This window comes from Thalassophryne amazonica, chromosome 13 (genome assembly GCF_902500255.1).
Source record: "Thalassophryne amazonica chromosome 13, fThaAma1.1, whole genome shotgun sequence".
Lineage (NCBI taxonomy): Eukaryota > Metazoa > Chordata > Actinopteri > Batrachoidiformes > Batrachoididae > Thalassophryne > Thalassophryne amazonica.
This window is the reverse complement of record NC_047115.1, coordinates 17,940,094-17,964,422: the sequence shown is the minus strand read 5'-3', so window position 1 is coordinate 17,964,422 and position 24,329 is coordinate 17,940,094. Positions and strand designations below refer to the sequence as shown.

General features: G+C 41.3%; 1 protein-coding gene and 2 long non-coding RNA genes across 5 annotated transcripts in view; 1 reads left to right on the top strand and 2 right to left on the bottom strand.

Moving 5' to 3' along the window:
• The window catches only part of LOC117522921, a 1,044,039-nt gene that overhangs the window by 454,471 nt on the left and 565,239 nt on the right, over window positions 1-24,329 (bottom strand). The gene's annotated exons all lie outside the window — the stretch shown is intronic.
• The window catches only part of LOC117522915 (homeobox protein Meis1), a 229,014-nt gene that overhangs the window by 156,689 nt on the left and 47,996 nt on the right, over window positions 1-24,329 (top strand). For all 3 annotated transcript variants that reach the window (XM_034184342.1, XM_034184341.1, XM_034184340.1), the window contains one exon: window positions 21,931-22,007. In XM_034184342.1, coding sequence (XP_034040233.1) covers window positions 21,931-22,007 — 77 coding nt within the window. The remainder of the gene's footprint in view (window positions 1-21,930; window positions 22,008-24,329) is intronic.
• LOC117522919 lies at window positions 18,072-24,036 on the bottom strand. Its single transcript, XR_004564372.1, has 3 exons — window positions 23,943-24,036; window positions 21,398-21,403; window positions 18,072-18,082 (listed from the first exon to the last, which is right to left on the bottom strand). It is a non-coding gene; the product is annotated as an uncharacterized LOC117522919 (long non-coding RNA).

Sequence of the window (24,329 nt, the reverse complement as noted above, 5' to 3'; positions counted from 1 at the left end):
GAAATCACATTAGCACTAGCTGTTAGCCATTATCCATTAGGCTGTGTTTGGTGATCCAGAGGATTGTGGGATCTTTTTTTGGGCTGAAGTCAGCAACTCAATAACTTTTACTTACAGCAGCTGCAGAAAACTGCCCTAGATACACTCGCCGTGTGTGTGTGTGTGTGCGTGTGTGTGTGTACATTTGTGCGTGCATCTGTGTGTGACTGCATACGGCGAGGTGCTATTAGTTGTGTGCATTCACTTCGTGTGTGTGTGTGTGTGTGTGTGTGTGTGTGTGTGTGTGTGTGTGTGTGTGTGTGTGTGTGTGTGTGTGTGTGTGTGTGCTTTTGTGTCTCATTCCCCTTGTGTGCTGGATGGATCCTGTGGCTTTGCCGTCGTGGTAATCAGTTTGTGCGCTGGCTGAACTAATTTATCAATTCAGTTCCTCCCACTTGTATTCTCTCCCATGCATGAATCTTCCCTCTGTCTCCCTCCTGTACTCCGTCTCTGTCACCCTCTCAGACAAAACACCACTTTCTGAAAAACCATAAGGGTTTTCTATCTTTTATGCATGCCTTCTGTCTCCCTGACTTCTATGTTTTTTCCTCTAATAGGATGTTCACATTATTGTTGAAAATCCTTTTTTTTTTTTGTCGGTGCTACGGTTCCATGCTGATGTATGCGGTGCAATGTGTAAAGCTGTGGTGCAATGACTTACCCTATATACTATATGACAGAACATTTTAATCTGCTGTGTTACTTCGGATTACATCTAAACTAGGGGTGTAATGGTGCACCTCCCTCATGGTTGAATGAAAACTGTTTATTTCGAACATTTGATACAACAACAATTACAAGATAGATCAGTAAAGACAACAACAAAAAAGTTCCTACATATGGTTTGGCATGAATCATACAGATATACAACAACAAACTTGCACAAAACTAAAAATACGTCATCATATCACATATAGTGGCCACGAGGATCTGTAGTTTCCACATCCAGAACATCCTGCCTGAAATTTTTACATTGCAGTCTGTGTAATCACATTGAAATCAAGCATCTAAACATACCACTAGAATTTATAGTCAGTGTTTTTTTGTTGTTTTTTTAACAGTGCACAGGCCACACTGTTTGGTACATGTATAGTGTAAAGGGTAAATCTGCTGTCAGAGATGACCATACACATATTTATTTTCCATTGCACATAATTATTTTAATTATAATTTTAATTATTTTGTAATTCATTATTATCAGGTTGTCCTAAAAGTTCCCTGAAAAGCCTTCAGTTAATTCAAAATGCTACAGCTAGAGTACTAACGGGGACTAGAAGGAGAGAGCATATTTCACCCATATTGGCCTCTCTTCATTGGCTTCCTGTTAATTCCAGAATAGAATTTAAAATTCTTCTTCTTACTTATAAGGTTTTGAATAATCAGGTCCCATCTTATCTTAGGGACCTCATAGTACCATATCACCCCAATAGAGCGCTTCGCTCTCAGACTGCAGGCTTACTTGTAGTTCTTAGGGTTTGTAAGAGTAGAATGGGAGGCAGAGCCTTCAGCTTTCAGGCTCCTCTCCTGTGGAACCAGCTCCCAATTTGGATCAGGGAGACAGACACCCTCTCTACTTTTAAGATTAGGCTTAAAACTTTCCTTTTGCTAAAGCTTATAGTTAGGGCTGGATCAGGTGACCCTGAACCATCCCTTAGTTATGCTGCTATAGACTTAGACTGCTGGGGGGTTCCCATGATGCACTGAGTGTTTCTTTCTTTTTTTGCTCTGTATGCACCACTCTGCATTTAATCATTAGTGATCGATCTCTGCTCCCCTCCACAGCATGTCTTTTCCTGGTTCTCTCCCTCAGCCCCAACCAGTCCCAGCAGAAGACTGCCCCTCCCTGAGCCTGGTTCTGCTGGAGGTTTCTTCCTGTTAAAAGGGAGTTTTTCTTTCCCACTGTCGCCAAGTGCTTGCTCACAGGGGGTCGTTTTGACTGTTGGGTTTTTCTGTGATTATTGTATGGCTTTTGCCTTGCAATATAAAGCACCTTGGGGCAACTGTTGTTGTGATTTGGCGCTATATAAATAAAACTGATTTGATTTGATTATTTTACTTACAATTTTATCTGGATACAGGAGAAGTCGGTCCGATGTGAACTGGTCCCAGGGCTAAACCTACTCCTAGTCCTAACCCTAACCCAGGCCAAGCTAGAACGTGGGATGAGTTCTCCAGAGGGCCAAATTCTCTTGTCACCTTTTTTTTTTCTTCCACATTCTATCTATATTCTTTGGTTTTACATGATATGTTTTTAATTTAATATTAAATGTTATGCTGTTTTTTCTTCTTTTATTGGGATGTTTGGAAATTTTTACAGTGAAGAGCACTTTGAAATTTTCAGACTCAGTGTGCTATATAAATAATTTTCTTCTTACTGCTACAGCTATTCTTCTTCTTATTATTATTATTCTTATTAGAAATTATTAGAAAACATAAAGTTCATTCAGTGCCACTGGTGCATAATGCGTATGCTTTTATACTCAGCGCTCCGCTACCACTGTCTCTGACTGAAGTGTCTAAAACAGAAAATAATCCTGATTTTGACGATGTACATTGTAATCTGATTACATAGTTTTTCCATCCTGATTACATAACATCATTTGATACATTCCACAAGCCTGAGAAATGTCTGTAGTCTGGTTATGTGTTTACATTTTGCCTTCTGACTCAAAATGCCCCTATATAGTGTGTGTGTGTGTGTGTGTGTGTGTGTGTGTGTGTGTGTGTGTGTGTGTGTGTGTGTGTGTGTGTGTGTGTGTGTGTGTGTGTGTGTGTGTCAGACGGTGTTTGTTTGCATTATGTGTACCCAGTGGAGTGAGAACTCATAACTAGTGAACCAGGTGGTGAAAACAGAATGACAAAATCTCCTGGTAGAGGAGCTGGAAAGTGCTGAGGGCTTTCCCCCCCTTCACTTTTCTTCATTTCTTCAAATGTTTTCTCTTGCTTTCCCCTCATCACACTATGTTTCTCTACTTCTCTGCCTCCTGATGGTTTCTCTTTATGTTGTGAGCAGTTTTTTGGGACTGGGTGTTGGGTATGGCTGTGGAAATCACCTGCTTCAGTGCCTTTGTTGGTGAGGAAAGGTTTCTGACCTTTGTGGACGATGCTGTGATCTTTGTGGAGTCAGTGGAGACCCTGACTGCAGGATAGGAGCAGGTGCAATCGGAATGTCTGGGTTGGTGATCATTCTGGATCAAGATGAAGATCCAGGCTTTCAGTTAGTTCCTGGACTTTGCCATCATAAGTAGATCTGTGTGCAGTGAAAGTATTGAACTGGTAGAGGCATTCATTTATCTCTGCAGTGACTTTAATGTTTCTGAACCCTTGAGATCGAGAGACACCTGGGAAGAGCTTATGGAGTTGTGAGGACACTGGGCAGAGGTGTTTGGTGATGGCAGTGTCTTTGCAGGAGAATGAAGGTCCACGTTTTTTGGGCTGTGGTTCTTTCTGATGCTTGTTAGACTTGGGACAATAACCAGCGACCTAAAATGACTACTAGATGTCTTTGGCAGTAGGACTGTTGTCGGAATACTTGGAATCATTGGAATGTCTTTGTGTCAAATGAATGGTTACTTACTTTAGGCGTACTCAGATGAGGAGTATTATTTGGAGGGTCAGCTATGACAGTTTGACCGTGTGGCGTGTTTCCTTGTGCATGATCCAGCATGTAGGCGTGTCGGTGTTGAGGACCCCAGCAGCTGGAGGCGGCCAAAGAGATGCCTGCAGTTCTCCTGGCTGCACACTCCAGAGAGATGGCTACTTTAGAAGTGAGGATGGACCAGTTGTGTGCCTGAGTGGTTGCCATCCACGACAGTGTCATAGATGTGGTGAAGCGTGGCGCCAGCACATGCTCCAACACCTGTGGTGACCTGACCTGACTGTGTTTGTCAGCTTTCTCCATGTCTATGTCATCAGTTTGTAAAAGTGTTGCACTGATGACGGAGAACATCCAGTGTTGACTTGAGACCCAACTAAGAAGGAAGGCAAATCAAGAAAAATGAGAGCAAGTTGTAAAGGTGGAGGAGAAGAGGAGAGAGCAGGAGACAGAAGTACAATGCCAAATATAGAACAGAGAGGGAGGACGGAGTGGCAGAGGTGTTCTCTGAATGACGGAAGGAAACACGAAGGCAGAGCGAGAGACCTTCATCTTTCAAAACGTCCTCCTTCTCTCTTATGCTGTCCGCTCTGAAGAGCATAAGGGAGCAATTGTGAAATACCTTTACCTAGTTTCCGCCCGACTCAGGTTCTGTTCGCTCCCCCAGGGGCCAACGGTGAGTTTCTAATTAAAATGTCGGGGGCAAAAGGGTAATTATGATAATAACATAATAATATCGCCAGGGTTATTAGAATGTTCTGTGGTCCCCAAATTGCTTCCTCGGAGAGATCAGATTTCAGTGGCATTACATAAAGTCAAATTTCCTTGAAAGTCAGGTGAAATGAAATGGATTCCCCCACGGTTGGGATGCAATCTGAGAATCCGATTCCCACTTGTATGTCACGGACTCAGACTCTAAAAAAGCTCCTCACCGCAGTGACTCATCCAACGGCCCCTTTGTTCAATTTCAACCAAAAGACTTATGAGGTTAGGAAGTGTGTTCAGCGGGTATACAGTTTTGGTTGTGTTTCTTTGAACCCTCCCGTAATAGCATTTTGTTCCATGTGGCTCCGTGTGAAGAGAAAACATTTGTTTTTAAGCTGCGGCTTAGAGCTTGCATGCTGGCACTCCAAAGGGCATCCCGCTGCTTTGTCTCGGCTTTCCCTGGTACCTGACTCTGATGAGGCTTTGCGGATCCCTCCCACTCCGCATTTACACACCCTCTCCATCCGAGGCAGCCCTGAGGCGGCCCACCTCCAGCTGTGGCTGTCGTTCACTGTGCCGCTCGGTGCGCGTACCGATTGCTTTGGAGTGCCTCCCCTCGCTCAAATAGGCGGTAATTACAGGCTTAAAGAGGTTTAGTGGTCCAGCAAACTACATAATCACCCCCTGAATTAGCCCCAGCTCATCAGCCTCAGTCCAACGAGCAGCGCTTACCGCTAGCTCTAGCTAGCATGCTACACCCCCCACCCCCACCTTTTTTATTGCACAAAGGGAAGCACAGCAGCAGGTGTTGTGCAACATCCGGCCCACTTAATAAATTTAGCCTCCCCTGAGTTGGAGTAGGTAGGACTAATGAAGCACGCCTTCACTCTTGGTAAATGCACAGAGGCACCAAACGCAATATGAGACACTTTCCATCAGCGGCGTCTGCAGCCTCACCCTTTACATTCAGTCTTCAGCACAATAAAACTTTGTTACGACATGACACGTTGGATTCATGTGCATACATGCACACTTGAGAACATGAACGCCTGATACAGCGGAGGCGCACCCAGCTATAGATTACACGCCAACAACAGCTGCATTCACACCCGCTGTCCTGTGTTGAGGTTCGCACCATTATGTCATGATCACATTTGCATTGTGGCCACAAAATCCAATTCATCTCCATGTCAGTGAGTGCAGTCAAGTGATGAGGAAGTTTATGTTTTATGCGCTTCTCCTTGTTTATTTATTATGATGATTACAAGTACTTACTGACTTTGGAGGAAATCTTACTACAAATGCATTTGGTAAAAAGTACATTTTCTTACCTTGAATTGACAGTCTGTGGAAGAAATGTCCATAAATGTCCATGACTCTCTGAGTCTGACTCTCTGAGTCTGACTCTCTGCACCCAAACTGATCAAAGGGAATAATGTGATTTTTAACCATCAGATGACCAAGTGAAAGCTCTTAAATAATTCTAAAGTCAGTTTTAAGCAGAAACAAGGCCATAATCTGTTAATTGCTGCTAACGCTCCGAAATGACACATGCGCAATGAAGGCGGGGGCCGATCTGTAGGGGGGGGGGGGGGGGGTGTTCAGTCTGCGACACTGGGCCACACAAAAGCAAGAACAACTTTTTAAAATGTATTACCTGAGGCAAAATTATCGCCATCAGGTATTGCAAAGGCTTTGCATTTTCAGTAAACATTCTTGGGACACAGACCTTGGACCTTGAAGTTCAAAGATGGCTAACATTGACCTATTTTAGGAGGTCTAAAGGTCACATTGTGTTTCCTATTTTTATGCTTTTATAGCTGAGGGTATTTTAGCACAAATATTTTTTATTTTATTGACATTACCCTGCGGGGTATTTTATTTTGGAAAAATGATCACTCCCATCCATGTCTGTATCCCGCCTTTGTCACGATCGCAGTATTTCCCATGCACGGGCAAGCCCACAAGCTAACCATACCAAAAATGAGCAAAAAAAGACTAATGTTGCTGGAGAGTATCTTTGAAAAGGGGGGAAGACTCAATAATGAAACTGCCAACAAAACACCTTATTTTTGTGAAGTGACTAACTGACATTATATAATGGCTGAGTGGATCCTTGTCGTTTGATTGGTCCTTTGTATGTCACGTGACATGCAATATTCGTCCCATTTGTGTTGCGTTCCATTTGCCGTGCAAATTTGGTTCCATACATTTTGTACCACTGCACGCTGTGAACCCCGCCAAGTAGTAGGGGCGGCATTTAGCTAAACATGGCGGAGTTTGTTTTGCTGACGGACGATGATTTGAAGGAGCTAATTGACGGTGCTAATTCTTCTAACACACAAACAAAAAATCCACTACACTGTAAGCTGTGTGGAGGCATGAAGAGCTGTTAAGATGAAGAGGATGATGCTAGGATGAAGAGCTGGACTAATTTCTGATGAGATTTTTTGCTGGACTGAAGTCTTCTTTTTTTTTTGGAAGTACATGAAGTCAGTGCACGGCATCACAGACTACATCATCAGAATTATTTTTGGACTATCTAACTGTTTTTCCAAGTTGACTGAGAACAATTCTGGACTCCTATTTAAAGTTTGTGTTGGACTGTTGACGTCAAAACTCCAGTGACGCACACCAAAATGTAAGTCCCTTTCTGTTGTTTATAAATTAATATATAATATCAAATGACAAGGATCTATTTTAGCCATTATTTAAAACAAATAATGAATGTTTTTACATTCTTTCAATGGAATGAATATTTAATTTGCATTGTGGCCACAAAATCCAATTCATCCCCGTGTCATTGAGTGCAGTTAAGTGAGATGGAATGTTCTATTCCATTCCATCTTTCACCTCATGAAATGAAAATATTTATACAATTGAACTCATAAATATTCATTATTTGTATACTATTATGCACAGTAAAAGTTTAACAGTTACAACAGTGTGATATTTAAAAGTCCGTCAGTGCATGAAAACTTTGTGAATGCATGCATCAGTCTTGCACGTCAGCTTAAAAATGAAGCGGTGGATACTGAAGATCGTGGCCAGTTGTAAAAGCTTCACAGTAATACACACACATTCTGTGGCTTCTGTGCCGTTGTTTATGTTCCTGCATTACAAACCGTGCGCTGTCATCGTGATCAGTAATGCTCCTGGTCATGCTGGTGCAGTCTTTATTTCTTTTCTTATCAAAAGCAACAACAACAAAATAGTGACTTATGGAAAGATATTTTTGCACAGCAGCACAGAGGCTTACATACGCCGTAAGGCAGTATAAATGAAGTAGTGTCACAGCAAACAGGTTACCAAAGTGGCTGAGGTGGTTTTTCGCTGCAAGTTGACCCAATCGGTGACGACCCCCTGCCTCCCTGTTGGCACATGGTCCTGTGATGAGTCTGCCCTCTGGTTGTTCTGTCTCTCCAGGAGAGGGCAACAGGGGCAGAGACACTGCAGGTTTTCCTTGCAACCAATCACCTCAGCAGGTGGGTTTGCTGATGAGCTTCTCCCCTGAACATAAACACCCAATCGTCAATGAAATCACCTGCTGAGACACCTGATCATTAATGAAATCAGCTGCTGAGGTGATTGGTAACAAGAAAAACCTGCAGTGTCTCGGCCCTTCATGGCACATGATTGCCCACTCATGGTTCAGACTGACATCATATCCTCTGACAAGGACTGGAGATGAGATTTCTATTTTCAATCCCAATTTTTTTTTTACTTTGATTGAACCATTAGCGTTAAAAAAAAATGCTAATCATCAATTTTCCAAATGTGAGCAGAAAAAGGCTTTACACTGTCGTACCCACTTAATGACACACTTTTCTGCTAACTAGATTTATCTCATTCCCAAGAGAGTTGTGAGATTTCCCTAAACCAACAAAAGCTGTTTTCTAAGAGACAAAAATGCTCATTAATGAATGAAAAGCCCCAAACGACATCTGTTTTTTTTTCTTCTTCCCATTTGTCTTTATATCCAGAATATATGGGAGGATCTGATGACAACAACAGCATGAAAAGGGAATTCTTTGCACATTTCTCGTTTTTAACAAAAAAGGAGGTGGTGAATTATTCATGTTAGGTTACCGTCGTCCATGAAAGAAGCTGTTTCTGCTTTACAGCTCCATGATGGGATGCATTTATTTTGCAAAGATTTTGCAAAGTGCACTGTTAAAAAACAAAACAAAATCTGCTTGGTTCATTTGGAGTTTTTCACAAGATCTGTTTTTGTTCTGTTTTGTTATTTTTGCATCGGATCAGCTTGAATCAGAGGAAATTAGGTTAAGAGTGCTTTGTTTTTTTGTTTTGTTCGCTCTCACTCCCTTTTCTTTTCCTTTAATCCCCTCCTTTTCTCCCAGAGCCAGCTTTGTTGCTGGGTCCCTGCTCCCTAATGAAGTCAAAGGGATGTCAGTCGATGCCACCTACACAGAAAGGAATTTGAAATGGCGTAGCTCTCACAGCACACACACACATACACACATGCAGGCACAGAAGATGGAACTACCAGCGAATGAGCAAGAAAATTTAGAAAGTGGAAGTTTGTGGTATGAAATACTACAGAGTTACCGTTTGGAAAGCTTGTTCCAAAGTCTGCACATGCTCAGGGTTCTGGACGTTTGTTGGTAGCATAACAACGCGCTCATGCGCCTTCCCAAATGTAATCACGTACACTTCTGGCAAAAGCCGGACTGGACTTCCAGTAAGTATGTGTGCGTTAGGCAGTTTGGTGTGATGCACTGATGCCCTTGGAGCCAAAACGGCCCCCGGATTAGCCGTGAGGCATTCCTGATGGGCAGCTCGGTTTCCACACAGATCTGACCTGGGAACAGTGAGGAGAACAGATCAGACCAAATCAAGGCTGTTCCCCCTTTTAACTCCATGGCAAACCACGTTCACCGCTGTCACCGCCGCCGCAGATGTCATGCCACCACCACCAGTTTGTCTGCTGGTTAGCAGGATTATGAATATATATATATATATATATATAAAATCACATCTCTACAACACATTAGAACGATCATTTTCATAAAGTGTCTGAAAAATCCATTTCATTTCAGTGTTTGCAAGATACCCTGGATTACTTCTTTAAGGTACGTATACACATCAGCAAGATACGTTACGAATGTCATTTTTCTGTCATTCGTGACACATTTCTGACATTCTTAACGTGACTTAATGCATCTGAATAGGTTTCTTAATAGTGCGTGTTGGTGGGTGATATTCTTGATATTCGTGGAGCATGTTTTTGCCTGTCAAAAAATCTTCCACGAATGTCACACACCACCCTCATTTCGTCTCACGTCGTGGAGGTCACAACTGAGCATATTGATCCGTCTTGATGAGTATTGATCCTTAATAGAACGTGACACGTTTGTAGTGGTTCCTGTGATGGTTCTTGGAGCCCAAACGTTATTACGAAGTGACACGGAAACTGTCAAGTTTTGACACGACTTGTAACGCGGCATCACATTTCACTGCGCGCCACGACGAATCAGTTTTCTGTCACATGCGCACAATTAAACTCGGCTCCAAGTGTCGTTCCACAGTTCCTGCTGAAGCTCCTCAGGATGTTCCTGCAGGTGTTCCACCTGCTGTTGTAACCGATGAGCGGGAGAACGAGTCTGAGCCAGAGGAACCAGAGGAGCGAGAGGAGACTCATGTGCAGCCAGACATCTCTGCACCTCCTCCAGTCCGGCGGAGGAAGAAGCGCGCGCACAATTAAACCCTGCTGCACCCCATTCAGTTTGATTGCTGACACCAAGTCGGCTAAAAGTCTCATTTCAGTGCTCTTCAGCGCGCTCCTGCAGGTGTTCCACCTGCTGCATGCGCCTGATGTTTGGGAAAATGCGCGAGACGAGAGCCGCATGAAGCCACACATCTGGCTCTGTCCGTCTCCTCCTCCTCCTCTCTGCACCACTCCATGGCACAGAGCCCAGCTATGCATGCAGTCACAAAGTTCTGAAAAACTGGAGCGATGTGAATTCGGTTGGATGAATATGGGTGTGTGTGGAGACAATTCACCTCTTTCACAACGTGACAGAACTTAACGATGCGCTGTTACACACAACAGCGCGCAACAACGCGGAACACTATTCTTGACCGTGCGTAATGGTTCCTGATAATTCTCCAGCAACACGTGCCATTAATCGTAACGTGGTAACAGCTTGCAGCAGTTCCTGAGGACTCCTGACGCCTCTGCCCCGAATCATCACATTCGTGATCAGCGGCCAAGAATGTATACTTTGTGGCATTCGTGACTTGTCGTCGTTATGTGTAAATGCAGCATTACTCTCTTTTGTAATCTCAGAAATTTTCATTTCTAAAAAATATGCAAGTCATCAATTAAGCTGCTTAATATGTAACTTTTACTTAAGAAATAATAAGAAAACCACTTTTTTTTGGTAATTTTTTGTGAAAAATAGGCTTGTACATTGATAACAAACACTGGCCTCTAGTGGCCACTAGGATCTGGTAATTAGCAACTTGATATGCCTGTCTGTTTTTATTTTAGTTTACATTTTTTTTTAAATTCCAACACAGCCCAAAATAGAATGCGGTCTATGCATCTCATGAAATTATCTGATACATATCTAGATACATGGGTTACGATATAGTTCATGAATTGTTTTTTTATTGTAAAACTATTTGATTTGGTGAAATCCCATAATTTTTTGTTTAATGTAGACAGTTTTCTGTGATAATGGAATAACCCCAAAGTGTCATTCCTTATATTTAAATACACGTCATGCTGGCAGAAACATTGTTCTTGCATTATTTGCTAACATAGTTTCCCTTAACTTCAGTGCACTTCTTTCTCTTTATCCCTTCATGGAAGAAGGTCTCATCTTGAGCCTTCACATACTTTCAGTTCTGGATGAGGGCGAAAATTTTTTGAACTGCCTTTGTAAATTAGAAATATATAAAATGCAACTGTTGACACTTCGGCCGCTCCCGTTTGCTTTGGGGTCACCACAGCGGATACAGCCAGATCCACATTGGTATTTGACACAAGTTTTATGCCAGAAGCCCTTCCTGATGCAACTCCAGTTTTACCTGGAGAAACACACAGCTGCTGGTGTTCCAAAGAGGTCTCCCGTCCAAGTTGTAACCAGATCCTGCACTGCTTACCTTCTGAGATCAGACGGCATCAAGCTTACACAGAGCAGGCCATCTGCAAATATATAAAATGCATTTAACTGTAACAAATTGTTACATATATCTTATGTAGTTAATTGTAAGAATTTGCTACCACTATTTTCACTTTAAAAATAAGTTCTTTCTTTCCGACATGGAACTCCTTATTGATTTGGAACAAGTTCTTGATGCCGGGTGTAATTCGTGACGCAAGTCTCCATTATATGGACAATGGACAGGGGTGGCCTTGAATCAGGAACCTTCTGATCTCGAAGCAAGCGCTTGACATAACTTCAGTAGGTTAAGTAAATACATTTTGTTGTTTTTAGCGAGTATACCAATTTTAAGTCATATTTGTCACATAATATCAGGATTGACTGAATAAATGAGTTCCATTAACCAGACATTCTTTGTTTGTGTGATAACATTGCTAGTTTGGCAGAATAATTGATCATTTTTTTGGACAAGAAAAATAAATCTTATATTACAGTGTGACGTGTTCTGAGTTGTTGCACACTGGGACAGATTGTGATTTTTTTTTTTCACATGTGATCTGATGCCCTGTGGCCACTGTCTGCTGCAGAATAAGTTACCACTGACCCATGTTTGTTGTCCACAGATTGTGCAGTGTCACGGCCTCTTTTTGAAGGGCATCACATGACTGTGACAGCATGTGATTTTCTTCTCTCCCGTTCCTTCCTCCATCCTGTTTCATGGTTGCTGTTTTATAAAGCTAATGTAGCGTGTCAAGCCTTTTTAATGGCATGCACAAGTGCTTGGAAAGCATGGCTTTAAATAGAAATATATGCAACGATAACACCATCGTGGACATAGTTAGGAAAGAAGAGAGATTTTCCATGGAGAGGTGCAAATGTGCAGAGATGTAATACTCAGCTGTAATGGTGTCATTTCAAATTAAATGTCGTGTATATGAAGAATAATTCACAGTAATTCACATCATAAAGGGGAATCTGTGATCAGCTTTAGAGGACAGTGGTTGTGTTTCGCAAATCTTATTTTATTGATGATAAAATTCCCTTTTTAAAACAATACCTAAGCTTTTTGGTTCTGTGTGTCCGTCTGTTTCCATGTGTGACCAACAAAAGAATTTTGATCCAATGTGAACCAATGTGTGTAGCATGATTTAGGACAAAGGACAGCCAAGGACAAAGTGTTTTGAATTTGAGAAAAATTAGCTAAAACTCAAGGTCACAGTCCAAGGTCAAAATGTAAACCCAATACCTCCAATATAGAATGAGAATGTTTGGGAGAGGTTCAGGATGTACCTTTTGTTTCTATTAAACACTAATATGAAGTCACAGATCACCTTTTCATTGGTCACAAGTTCTTTGAGGCTGAGTAACCTTGAAAGGTCAAACCCAAGGTCCTCAAACAGTTTGGAGCCCATATGATTTAAACATGGTGGAAGGCTTGTGCATTTGTTGTTTTAGCAGTGTTGAGGAGTAACTAGTTACATGGGAAAAAATGTGCGATGAAATTAGTTAAGAGATAAAAAATATTGTGACTGCACAAGGGATTGGACACAGTTAAAAAAAAAATCAAACATGTTAAAGACTCATTAGGGATGATGCAGGAATGATTTCTGAACAAAGGTTGCCAAAAGCTGTTGAGATAAATTTAATTTCTACCTTATTTTGAAGTTGTACCACCACATCCTGTCTACTAAGGAACCTGTGTTTCAGTGCTGCCAATTTAGACACTTTCACATGAGATTTATAAATGTTTTGACTTTCCTTCATGATTAAATCCTGTCTAGTGACAATTCTGGCATCTTATTCCATGCAAAGCGATCAGTTTTGTAACAGTGGGATTGTTTAGAATGTTGTTGGGACAGAAAAGAGGGAGGCACTCGGAGATGCAGGTGACCATGTATATTGAAGAACTTTTTTGGCAGTAATTGTTGTGCTTGAGTTTAAGTTTAAAATCTATGCTTTTTGTTATTTTTCACCTTTATTGTGCAGTCTAAAACATTTGTTTGAAAACTAGTAAGTTTCATACTGAAGAAGGAATTACGTTAGTTTCAATTTTCAGTTTCAATTTATTTTCATTTATATAGCGCCAAATCACAACAGAGTTGCCTCAAAGCACTTCACACAGGCAAGGTCTAACTTACCAACTCCCAGAGCAACAGTGGTAAGGAAAAACTCCCTCTGAGGAAGAAACCTCAAGCAGACCAGACTCAAAGGGGTGACCCTCTGCTTAGGCCATGCTACAAACATAATTTACAGAACAATTCTCGGACAAATATACAAGAAATGCTATTGGCGCACAGGACAGGAGGATCAGAATCAGACATCAGAAAGACAAAAAATACTGTATAATTTGCCAGCATTAAACAACAAGAAAAACAGAGAAATACTAAGGTGATCGCCGGCCACCAGCCCTAAACTTCACTGAAAGACTCAGAATTTAGGTAAAGTTGAGGCTGCAGTCCGCTCCAATTACTAATAAATGAATTAAAAGAGTAAAAAGCGTAAAACAAAACTGTACTAGTATGCTAGTCATATGAAACGGAAAATAAGTGCGTCTTAAGTCTGGACTTGAAAGTCTCCACCGAATCTGACTGTTTTATTGATGCAGGGAGATCATTCCACAGAACAGGGGCACGATAAGAGAAAGCTCTGTGACCCGCAGACTTCTTATTCACCTTAGGGATACCAAGTAGTCCTGCACCCTGAGAAGGTAAAGCCTGGGCCGGTACGTAAGATTTAATTAGGTCAGCTAGGTAGGGAGGTGCCAGTCCATGAATAATTTTATAGGTTAGTAGCAGAACCTTAAAATCTGATCTCACTGGGACAGGAAGCCAGTGAAGAGAAGCCAAAATGGGTGTAATGTGGTCGAACTTTCTGCTTCGTGTCAAAAGTCTGGCTGCAGCATTTTGAACCAATTGGAGAGCCCTATTGCTAGACTGCAGTAAACCAGAAAATAGAACATTTTAGTAGTCCAATCTAGAAGAGATGAAGGCATGGATCAGGATCTCAGCATCAGCCATAGACAGGATGGGATGAATCTTTGCTATATTTCGCAGGTGGAAGAAAGCAGTCCTAGTAATATTTCTAATGTGGAGGCCAAAGGACAACGAAGGATCAAAAATTACCCCAAGGTTCCTCACTTTGTCAGTGTGATGTATGACACATGAGCTAGTTATATTACTTATTGCATTTTTAACAAAGTAATGTGTAATCTGGAACTTATTACATTTCAAAAGTAACCTTTCAGCACTGTGGTTTTGTAGCATATGCGTTTACACTGGCCCAGTGATCCGACGGTGTTTTTGAGGTCGGAGGTTACACCTTCATATGAGAACAGTGTTTCCTCCAGGTGTTAATAAGGATGGCGGGTTGTCTCAACTAAAATCTTCAACCAATGTTCACCTTGATATTGGAGGTTTTTCTACTCATCGGCGTCAATCACTCGCACATTCAAATTTTCCGCCTGCATTTCCTGTTTTCCCCAGATTGACCAGTGAAACCAGTAAACATGAAGCGGGACAGTAAATTTGAAAATCAACTGGCCTCCCGAGCTGATGGTTGATGTTTTTTTCTGACTGCCGTGTGGAGAACAGTTTTCTCCTGGGTTAGGCGTGGGACGCAAGGAGTCAAGACAGCTCTTGCGGAATATTCCTTATCTCTGCTGAAACCCCCTGAGACGCCCGATATCCATTTCCATGTCTCCTCCCCTGCGTCCTCCTTCCCTTTTCCTCTCTTTCTTTCTGGCCACCCTCTATCTTTCTGTTGCTCTTGTCAGAGGGGTTCAGAGAGGAGGACGGTCAGACAGGGAGGGGACGTTACTAATGCTCTCTTACTCAACATTGCACACATCTGCATGCACACGCTCCGACGCACCACCACCACCACGCACGGCTGAGCTTACTCAAAGCCACAAGCGAGCTGCAGTGAGAGAGCAAACACGCTCACGTGCATGCACCAGATGAGCTCACTAATATGAGCGCAAGCTGGAGCTCCGACTCGAAGGGGCACATCCGTGCATGCACACTCCTACGCCTGCACACTCACACAGTTGGAGTGATAAGATACACAGAAAAGCACCCCCCCCACACACACACACACACACACTCAGAGTGGAGCAGAGTGCAGCCAGCGTGGTGGAAATTCTCATGAAAGGAGTTGTATATTTGGAGAAGACGTATCATTAAGATAGGCGGAGGGAAGACGGCAGGGAGGGAAGGATGCGCAGAAACTTTCCATCTGCTCTTTTAAAGAACATGTTATTGCTTTTCTCTCTAAAGGCCGCTCGCTTTGGCCAGAGCCAAAAAAACACCAGCAGCAATATCCACGCTGGACGGTCTGTTACTGACAGAAGATACATTCTTTAAATTGATATTTGCTCCAGTTTGCATAAAGCTGCAACCTGACTATTTTAATTGTTAATCTTTGTAATAGATTTTATAAAATGTCACAAATCAGTGAAACCAGTGAGCTGTCTTGAAACTGATTGCAAACAACTCGGTCTGTAAATGTTTCACACAATGTCACAGCAGCAGCTGATATTTGCTTTAAAAGGTTTTTTTAAGCACTTCAGAACTGGTCCATCTTTGTGACATATCATCTTAAACTACATTATCTCTTGATTTAGAGAGTTTAAAAGCAGTGAAATGCATTACCATGTTATTAAAATCACATTTTCTGGTCTTGTTTGCGTACCTGTCTCTTTAAATAGAGTGGAGCTGTTGTTCACCACACCCCCTTTATTCATGGAGGGGGTGTGTTTATGCCTCTGAGAACAGAGTGGGCGTGTCTCACAGAGAAAGGAGGAGTCTAGATATGGATTTCTGTAACATACATTTCTGTAATGGTAGTTGAAATGTATGTTTTTTTTTTTCTATGTGTTGACTCTGCCTACATGAGCTTAGACTTTGGGACCCCAAACATATTTTAGTGTAAAAGGTAGATTAAAAACAGTTTTGTTTTGTTTTTTTCACATTTTGAAGGTAATGCTTTTCATGGTGTCAGCAGGATTACACAAGAGCTACAAGACCGATTTTCTTGAAACTTGGAGAAAGCGTGGGGTATGTGCCAAGGAAGAAATCCAATTAAAGGGGAGGATCTAGGATTTATTATTACTATTATTTTTTGCTTTTTTTAACATTGTACAATAGGGCTTTTTCCAACATTTTCATGAAAATCTTAAGAGGTAATGCATACATCTTTAAGAAGGCAATCAGGCACATGAAGAGTGCTAATGTCTATATTATCTCTTGAGAAATTCACAAAAAATGCTGTATTTCACAATGTTAAACAAATAATAATAATAATAATAATAATAAATAATAAAAAAAATCCTAGATCTGCCTCTTTAATCACATCAGGTCCAGAAGGTAATGGTTTCTTCCTTGGGCCCATAGCTCACACTTTCACCAAGTATCAAGAAGATCTGTTGAGTAGTTTTGGCATAATCCTTCTAACAGACAGGGGAAAAAGCACAGGTAGAGAGATATGTGTGAAGTGTTGATGCATGAAAACCAACACCAGTAGGAGATCCAATATCTTACATTCCCCTAAAAGTGTTTTATCTATGTTAAGATGTAGAAGTACCACATGTGAAGTCTGAGTGTATGATTAAAAAAAAGCACTTCAAATACTTATTGGACGGTCGACCTGTCCTGATGTCTCAGCCAAATGTCCTCTTTCCCAGCTGAGGACAGTGAGCGTTGAGCCACCTGTTTAAATATGTAGAAGTAGTGAATTGGATGAATGTGAACTTGGGGAGTGTGATGATTTATATTAGAGTGTGAACAGAGGCTTCATGGTGGAAACAATGTGCTGCTCATGACCAAGACAAGACGAGGACTGTCCTGGACTCTGTCCACAGGACGTTAAAGAAGGAAGGTGAGGCGGGACCAGAGATTTGGATTACACAAATACAAAATAAAAGAATGTCCAGATAGATTGTTAAAGGCAATAATTCATCATTATTTATCTGCACGTTTTAATTTTGTCAGAGGGTGTAAACTGTCTAAAGATGAAATGATTTGACAATTAACACAATTGTCAGTCAAATAACAAATAAATAAATCAGCTATTGATAATCAAATCACAGTTTAACTGGTTCCAGCGTTTTTGTTTTTTTCATTCTTCCGAGACATTTTAAAGAGGAATAAATTTGTTGAATACTCATATTATCAACAGACGAACAAATACTGAAAGTAATTGTTAGCTGCAGACTTGATGGTGTTTTTGTTGGCCTTGACATATAATTGATGTAGTGCTGAAAAAAATGATGGCTTAATCACGTCACTATGTGTGGGGAGTCTGTCTGTCAGTCAGTCAGCATAGTACACAGAGTGACCCCAAGAAGTCTCTTGATTTTTGGGGTTAAAAGGTCAAAGGTAAAAGTCACTAGTGCATACTTTTGCATAAATCATGTGAGTGCAATAGGTTCTTTCCTAATTGCCTGATAGTCACCAAAATTGGTATGTGTGTCAGGCATGGTAATTGCAAGAAGCCCATTGATTTTGGTGTCAACAGGTTAAAGATCAAAAATCGCTGAAGTGTACTTTGTAAAAACCATCTGCAGAAAAGCATCTCTTATTAATGGTAAGCCTGTTAATGTTTGCACAGGGTGCTGTGGCTTAGTAAACAAATAATGAATGTTTACAAGTGCAATGGTAAGAATAGTTCATGAGCAGAAAGATAATGATCCAAAAAACATTCATTATTTGTTCTATATAACAGCTAAAATAGATCCTTGTCATTTGATGTGTTATTAATTTGGAAACAAGAGAAAAGGGACTTACATATTGGTGTGTGTCACTGGTCCTTTGACGTCAACAGATTCCAAACAGTCAAACACAAATTTTAAACAGCAGTTCAGTCCACTCCAAAATTGTTCTCAGTCAACTTGCAAAAACAGTCAGTTTTGTTTAAGTTTGAGAAAACAATCCTGACGATGTAGTCCATAGCTGATCCTGTGCACTGACATCGTCATGTACAAACTGCTGTCTGCTTTTCTCAGTCAAGAAAATTGTGACAAAAATTTCCCAGTGAATACTGCAAATGCCTCCAGATGGCTTACGGCATAGTGGATTTGTTTTTTTGTGTTGGAAGAATGAGCAGCGTCAATAAGCTCCCACTATTTCAGTTTCAATTTATTTATCGTATATAGCACCAAATCACAAGAAAGCTGCCTCAAGGCACTTCACAAGTAAGGTCTAACCTTACCAACCCCTAGAGCAAGCACACCGGTGACAGTGGTTAGGAAAAACTCCCTCTGATGATATTAGGGAAGAAACCTTAAGCAGACCAGACTCAGAGGGGTGACACACTGCTTAGGCCATTCTACCAAAAAGGTTTACCATGTTTGTTTGACATGTTTGTTTTTAAGCACAGTGCCGTCACCGCTACTGTGAGCACGCCCGGAGGTCGCAGTGTGCAATAGCACAAATTGTATAGTACAAAGTGTGTGGCTGCTCACTGCTCTTAGTTGTTGGATTGTGTCTAACTGTAACTAGGATGGGATAAATGCAGAGGACATATTTTGTTGCATGTATATATGTATGTACAATGACAATATAAGGCTCTATTCTGTTCTATATAATACAGACTATGTGCTTGTTTCTGCTATACGTCAGTGTGTCTGGACACAAAAAGACAACTAAAGTCCTCCTGGCTCTAATTGTTTCAAAAGCTCAGTGCTAAATCGGAACCATAACTTCAAAACTGCACAGTCTAGATCTGGATCACATTTATTTTATTTATTTATTTTGTTTGTTTTTGGTGTCTGCATCATTAGCTTTAATTTGACTTCCTCATCAGGTGAAAAAGTGTCTTTCCAGAAAACCTACTGAGCATACTGAATAAAATGTTTAAGTGGGTTTTGTGCACAAAAAGCCTGATGACTGGAATAAATTCATTAAAGAAGGTAGAAACAGGCTGTCCTAATGGCATCCTGATTTATAGACTGTTTCGATCACGATTATTCAATCTACAAATGGCGCCGTGTGTGTTGTTGCTGAATGTGGAGGATGTCTGACAAGAATCTGCACACTGATTTTTCACGTCTGCGTGCACAGTGACTGTGGCACCAGCTTTCCTTTTTTTACCTGTTAGTTTAGTCAGCGCATAATGAATCGCACTGTGTTTAAAGCTGGGTGGGATGACCCGTGAGCGAGCGAGGGAGAGAGAGTGATTTCCCAGCATGCCCTTGTGGATGTGATTGGTTGTGAAGAATGAGAACCCAGGCAAGGCTAATTTCATGCCATAAGTTATAATTGTCCTCTCGCCTCCGGCCACGTTTATGTCCACCGCTTTTCTCTGATTTTGTGTGTCTGTGTGTGTGTGTGTGTGAATTCATGTGTGTCTCCACACACACACACACACACACACGCACTTTAACTGATTTTCCATGCATTTATATGTGAGTGCGACTCTCTTCTATACAATGGACAGCTCAGATCTTAAAAGAACAGTTTGCCTGCTCCTATATTTTACGTAGTGTGTATGAAGTAGGAAACATTTTGTCAGGCCAACACTGACACACACACTCCGCCTCTGATACACCAACAGTTTGGGACTAAATCACAAAAAACAGTCTATTTTGCTGCTGTACATTGCGATGGTGTAATATTGCTTTTCGGCCTTGTTGAATTCTATTATTCTCTTGATAATCTGATCTCACTTCCTGTAAAATGGAGATTGTCATCTACATCATTTCTGGCACCTCCTCGTGATACTGCAGGCCTCTGTTGTTGTTTCAGGTGTGGAAACCTGTTGCTGCTTTCATACTTATGCCTATTCAGCAAAATCGATTTGTTTGAGCGTGACCGCAGGAATGATCCTGAAGCAGAACTCAGTCATGCAGTGCCACACACTCTTGTATTAAAAATACTCCCTTTGACTTTGCATGTGGTCGATCTGCAGCAGAAGCACGATCTTCCTCATGATAGGATGTGCAGTCATGCCACAGGCCGCAGAACAGCACAGATACACCCTGTATCCCTGCAACGCTGTGGCGGCACATAGACATATGTGCGTAAGTATAGTCACAGAGACACGACGGTGAGAAAAATGCACTGACTGACACGAATGTTGTCTTTTCCACAATTCCTGATACAATCCACAGCAGCACTGTGGCACATTTTCACAAAGTGATGCTGCACATTTAACAGCTGTAGTTTAGCAGAATACTGCTGAAATGCTGGTGACTGAGTGAATTTCTTCATGACCTATCGTAGGAATGTGTTGAACACGTGGACTTAACCGTCACATAAAAATATCTAATATCTCAAATTGCAAATCGATAACTAGCTGCACATATTGCACATCTTACAGTTTGTTCAGTGGGTTAATTTTTCCGAGGCTTTTGGAAATGAGTCCATGCCTTCCTTTTGGTTAACACAATAACTCAAAGACAGCAGCCCTTCATCTACGAAGGGCTGTTGCCCAAAACGTGACATTTATTCTTTGTTAAATAAAAATTTTTGTATCGGAGCACTTTGGCTGTGCAGATTATTCGGTTTCTCTCTTTGGTATATATATTTTTGGTCCTGCACACCTTTTTTGTGTTTTGGATGTGCGTCTCTTTATTACATAACACAATAATTCAAACATAATAAATGCTGTCATCTTATTAGTCTTCAAATTAAAGGAGCATTAATCAAAACAACTTTGTTCTGCTTATCTAACATACTATCCCGTGTGTTGTTTACTGCCATCTGCTGGATGGATAATAGATAGGCTTATAGCATGGGAATGCGTATAGATTCTGGACACCATAGGGTAGAAAATGAAGTATCTTGAAACATGCAATGTAATATACCATTTTAAAGGGTACTGTCTGGAGTATTAACCTGTGAACTTTCAGAGCTTAATATGTGCTGAGTGTGGAGACACAGCTAAATGAACAAAGAAGATGAAAACAGTGCCAGCAAGTGTGAGACACAGACGTCTTATTCCACCAAGTGAAACGAGGATAAAAGAAGCCTGTAAAAGACAAGAGGTTCAACAGTCTGTATTCCATCAGCCTGGCTTTACATCCCCCCGATTACATATGTGGCGAGGTGACGGGGGGTGGGGGGGCACTGACGCGAATATATTTGTGTAAGAGGCTGCCTAATTACCAGAGCTGGTTCTCCACTTCACTTAACTTTTTAATTGGCTTGCCTTTTTGGCTGCCATTAATTACAATATTTCATATTACATTAATGACTGGCTGAAGCGGGGGATGAGGAGGGTTGGCAGCGATGGGCGGGGGGAGCATGTTAACGTGCACATGCGTGCACACACACACTCACACACGTCTCATTGTGTCTACCTGTCATGATGTTGTTTTTGTGGTTTTGTTTTGGTAATCTGAGCCCGACAACCTCTTTGTCTAGAGCAAAAAGAACATCAAACCTTTTTTTTTTTTTTTTTTAACAACACGAGGCTTCATTAAACAGCTTTTCTCACCTGTAATGTCGCTGTCTCCTGCAGCATCCCTACCCGTCAGAAGAACAGAAGAAACAGCTGGCGCAAGATACCGGCCTCACCATCCTACAAGTGAACAACTGGTGAGTGGGTTCAGTGTTTGCACGTGCTCTATGTCTGGGGTCCCCCACCCCCCCGGCTATCACGTTTCTTAATGATTAGAATTAATGCATCCACTCCACCCCTATTTGCAGCTCACACTCACCAAAATCATCCTCACATGGATCACTGCAGCTAAAGAGACATGGCCTGGAGTGATTTTCCAAACCAACAGCCCAATGCGGCCCAAACATCAACATCCTCATTAATTAAGAGTCAAACTACCATCTGAAAACATCCAATAAAATTCGCTCAATATGCACGACTTCTACAAGAATGATCACTGCACAAGTGGCAGCTCTGAGACTAATTATAGAGCTTTACTGTGACTGGATTACCATTTAATATGATGTTCTTTTTTTTAAAATGTCAGACAACATTTCATTTAACTTTTAATTCAGATAACAAACATTCTTTTTTTGGTGTTTGCTTTCACGGCTTATCATCCACAAATCTAAATACTGAAGGTGTCAGGTAGTTTTGCTGAACTTATAGTTTGTGCACTTCAATTAAAGTATTCATTCAGGCAGTTCTGCCGTTTTTATTATGTAATATTGATGATCTAGCACTCCTGCTTTCCAGCAAGATGCTCCCTGCGTTGCATCAGGAAGTGCATCCAGCATATAACGTAGATGTGCCAGATCAACATGTACAGCCAAACTGGATAGGCTGTCTCAACCCCAAGCAACACAGGATATGTCCCCACCCCACCCCAAAAAAAAACAGGATATGTCCAAAAAAAAGGCTCACTTGAATAAAAATTTCCTTCCATGTAATTTGTGTAATCACATAAAAGCATAACATCACCCAAAAAATGACCTCAATTACAAGACAACCCCCCATCTTTTTGAAGGCATGACAGTGAAGACCACCTCTATTTTTAAATAAGGAAAATGCTTTTATTTGAAAATAATGCCAATAAAAGCACATTTTATGGCCAGTCCCTCACTTTTATTTATTTTTAACCATGTACGACACACTTAGCCATCACTTTCCCTTATAAGTGGCTGCTTTTAGGGCCATAACATTTTCTGGCTGTTAGTGTTTTGGAGTATCGGCAGAGGTGGTGGCCACGTGGTTAGTGCACTTGGTTTCAGTGCAGAAGGTTCCCAGTTCAAACCCCATCTCTCCATGTAATGTGGAGTTGCATCAGGAAGGGCATCCGGTGTAAAACGTGTGCCAAATCAACATGCAGATCCACCTCAGATCTGCTGTGGTGACCCCGAGTGAAAAACAAGGGAGCAGCCAGAAGGGATTTACGTTTGTATTTTGGGGTATCTCAAAACTAAATTGCAGACTTACTGAATATGTGTAATTATTAGTAACAGTTTGTTTTTATAAATTATGGATATCTTGAAAGTAGCATTTTGAAAAATGTGATGTTTTTATGTGTCATTCTGACTGGCAATCATTTATTCATAAATACTTGCATTTAATGTTCTGATGATTCAGTGTAAAACTGGTGCATTGAACAATCTTGTTATTACCAGTTAGCACCAATATATATATTTTTTTGTTTTTCATTTTATGCATTGGAAAGGAATTCATATGCAAAGATTTTTTTGTTCAGTTAAGTGTGGAAAACATGTTTTTCCACGCTGGTTTGCGTTCTGTCTCAATATTGTTTTCAACTTTTCATTCAGCAAGTAAATGTATTATTTTTTTTGGAGGGGGGGGGGTGTTGAAAAATCCTTGCTTACATGACATCACTAATCCCTAATTAGTGATGTCTGGTGTTTATGGGTGCTGTGTCGGACCACTGTGGTGACAAAAGGAGCATAGTCAGAAGGCAGTCAGTCAGTTTAAGCTCCTATCCTCACCTGTGGTAATGAATGAAAGAATATGGCTGCAGATAGAAGCCCCAGAACTGAGATTCCCCCATCAAGTATCTGGCCTTACACTCCTGGACCACTAGAAACTCGACTATCCAGGAGGAACTTAGAGTAGAGCCGCTGCTTCTTTGCATTGAAAGGAGCCAGCTGAGGTGGTTCAGGCATCTGGTGAGGATGGCCCCTGTTCGTCTTCCTCAGAAGGTCTTCCAGGCACGTCCAACTGGGAGCAGGCCCCAGGGAAGACCTAGGACATTCTGGAGGGATTATATTTCCCCACTGGCTTGGGATCATCCGGGAACCGTTACAGAACTATGCCAAGGATAGGGAAGTGTGGGATGAGCTGCTTTGTCTGCTGCCAAAGCTACCCGGAACCGGATAACATCAGAAAATGAATGAATGAATACATGGTATTCCACAGTGGCTTTCAGTCATGAGGCTGATAAAAATAAAGTTCAGTTTTGTTTGTTTGTTTGT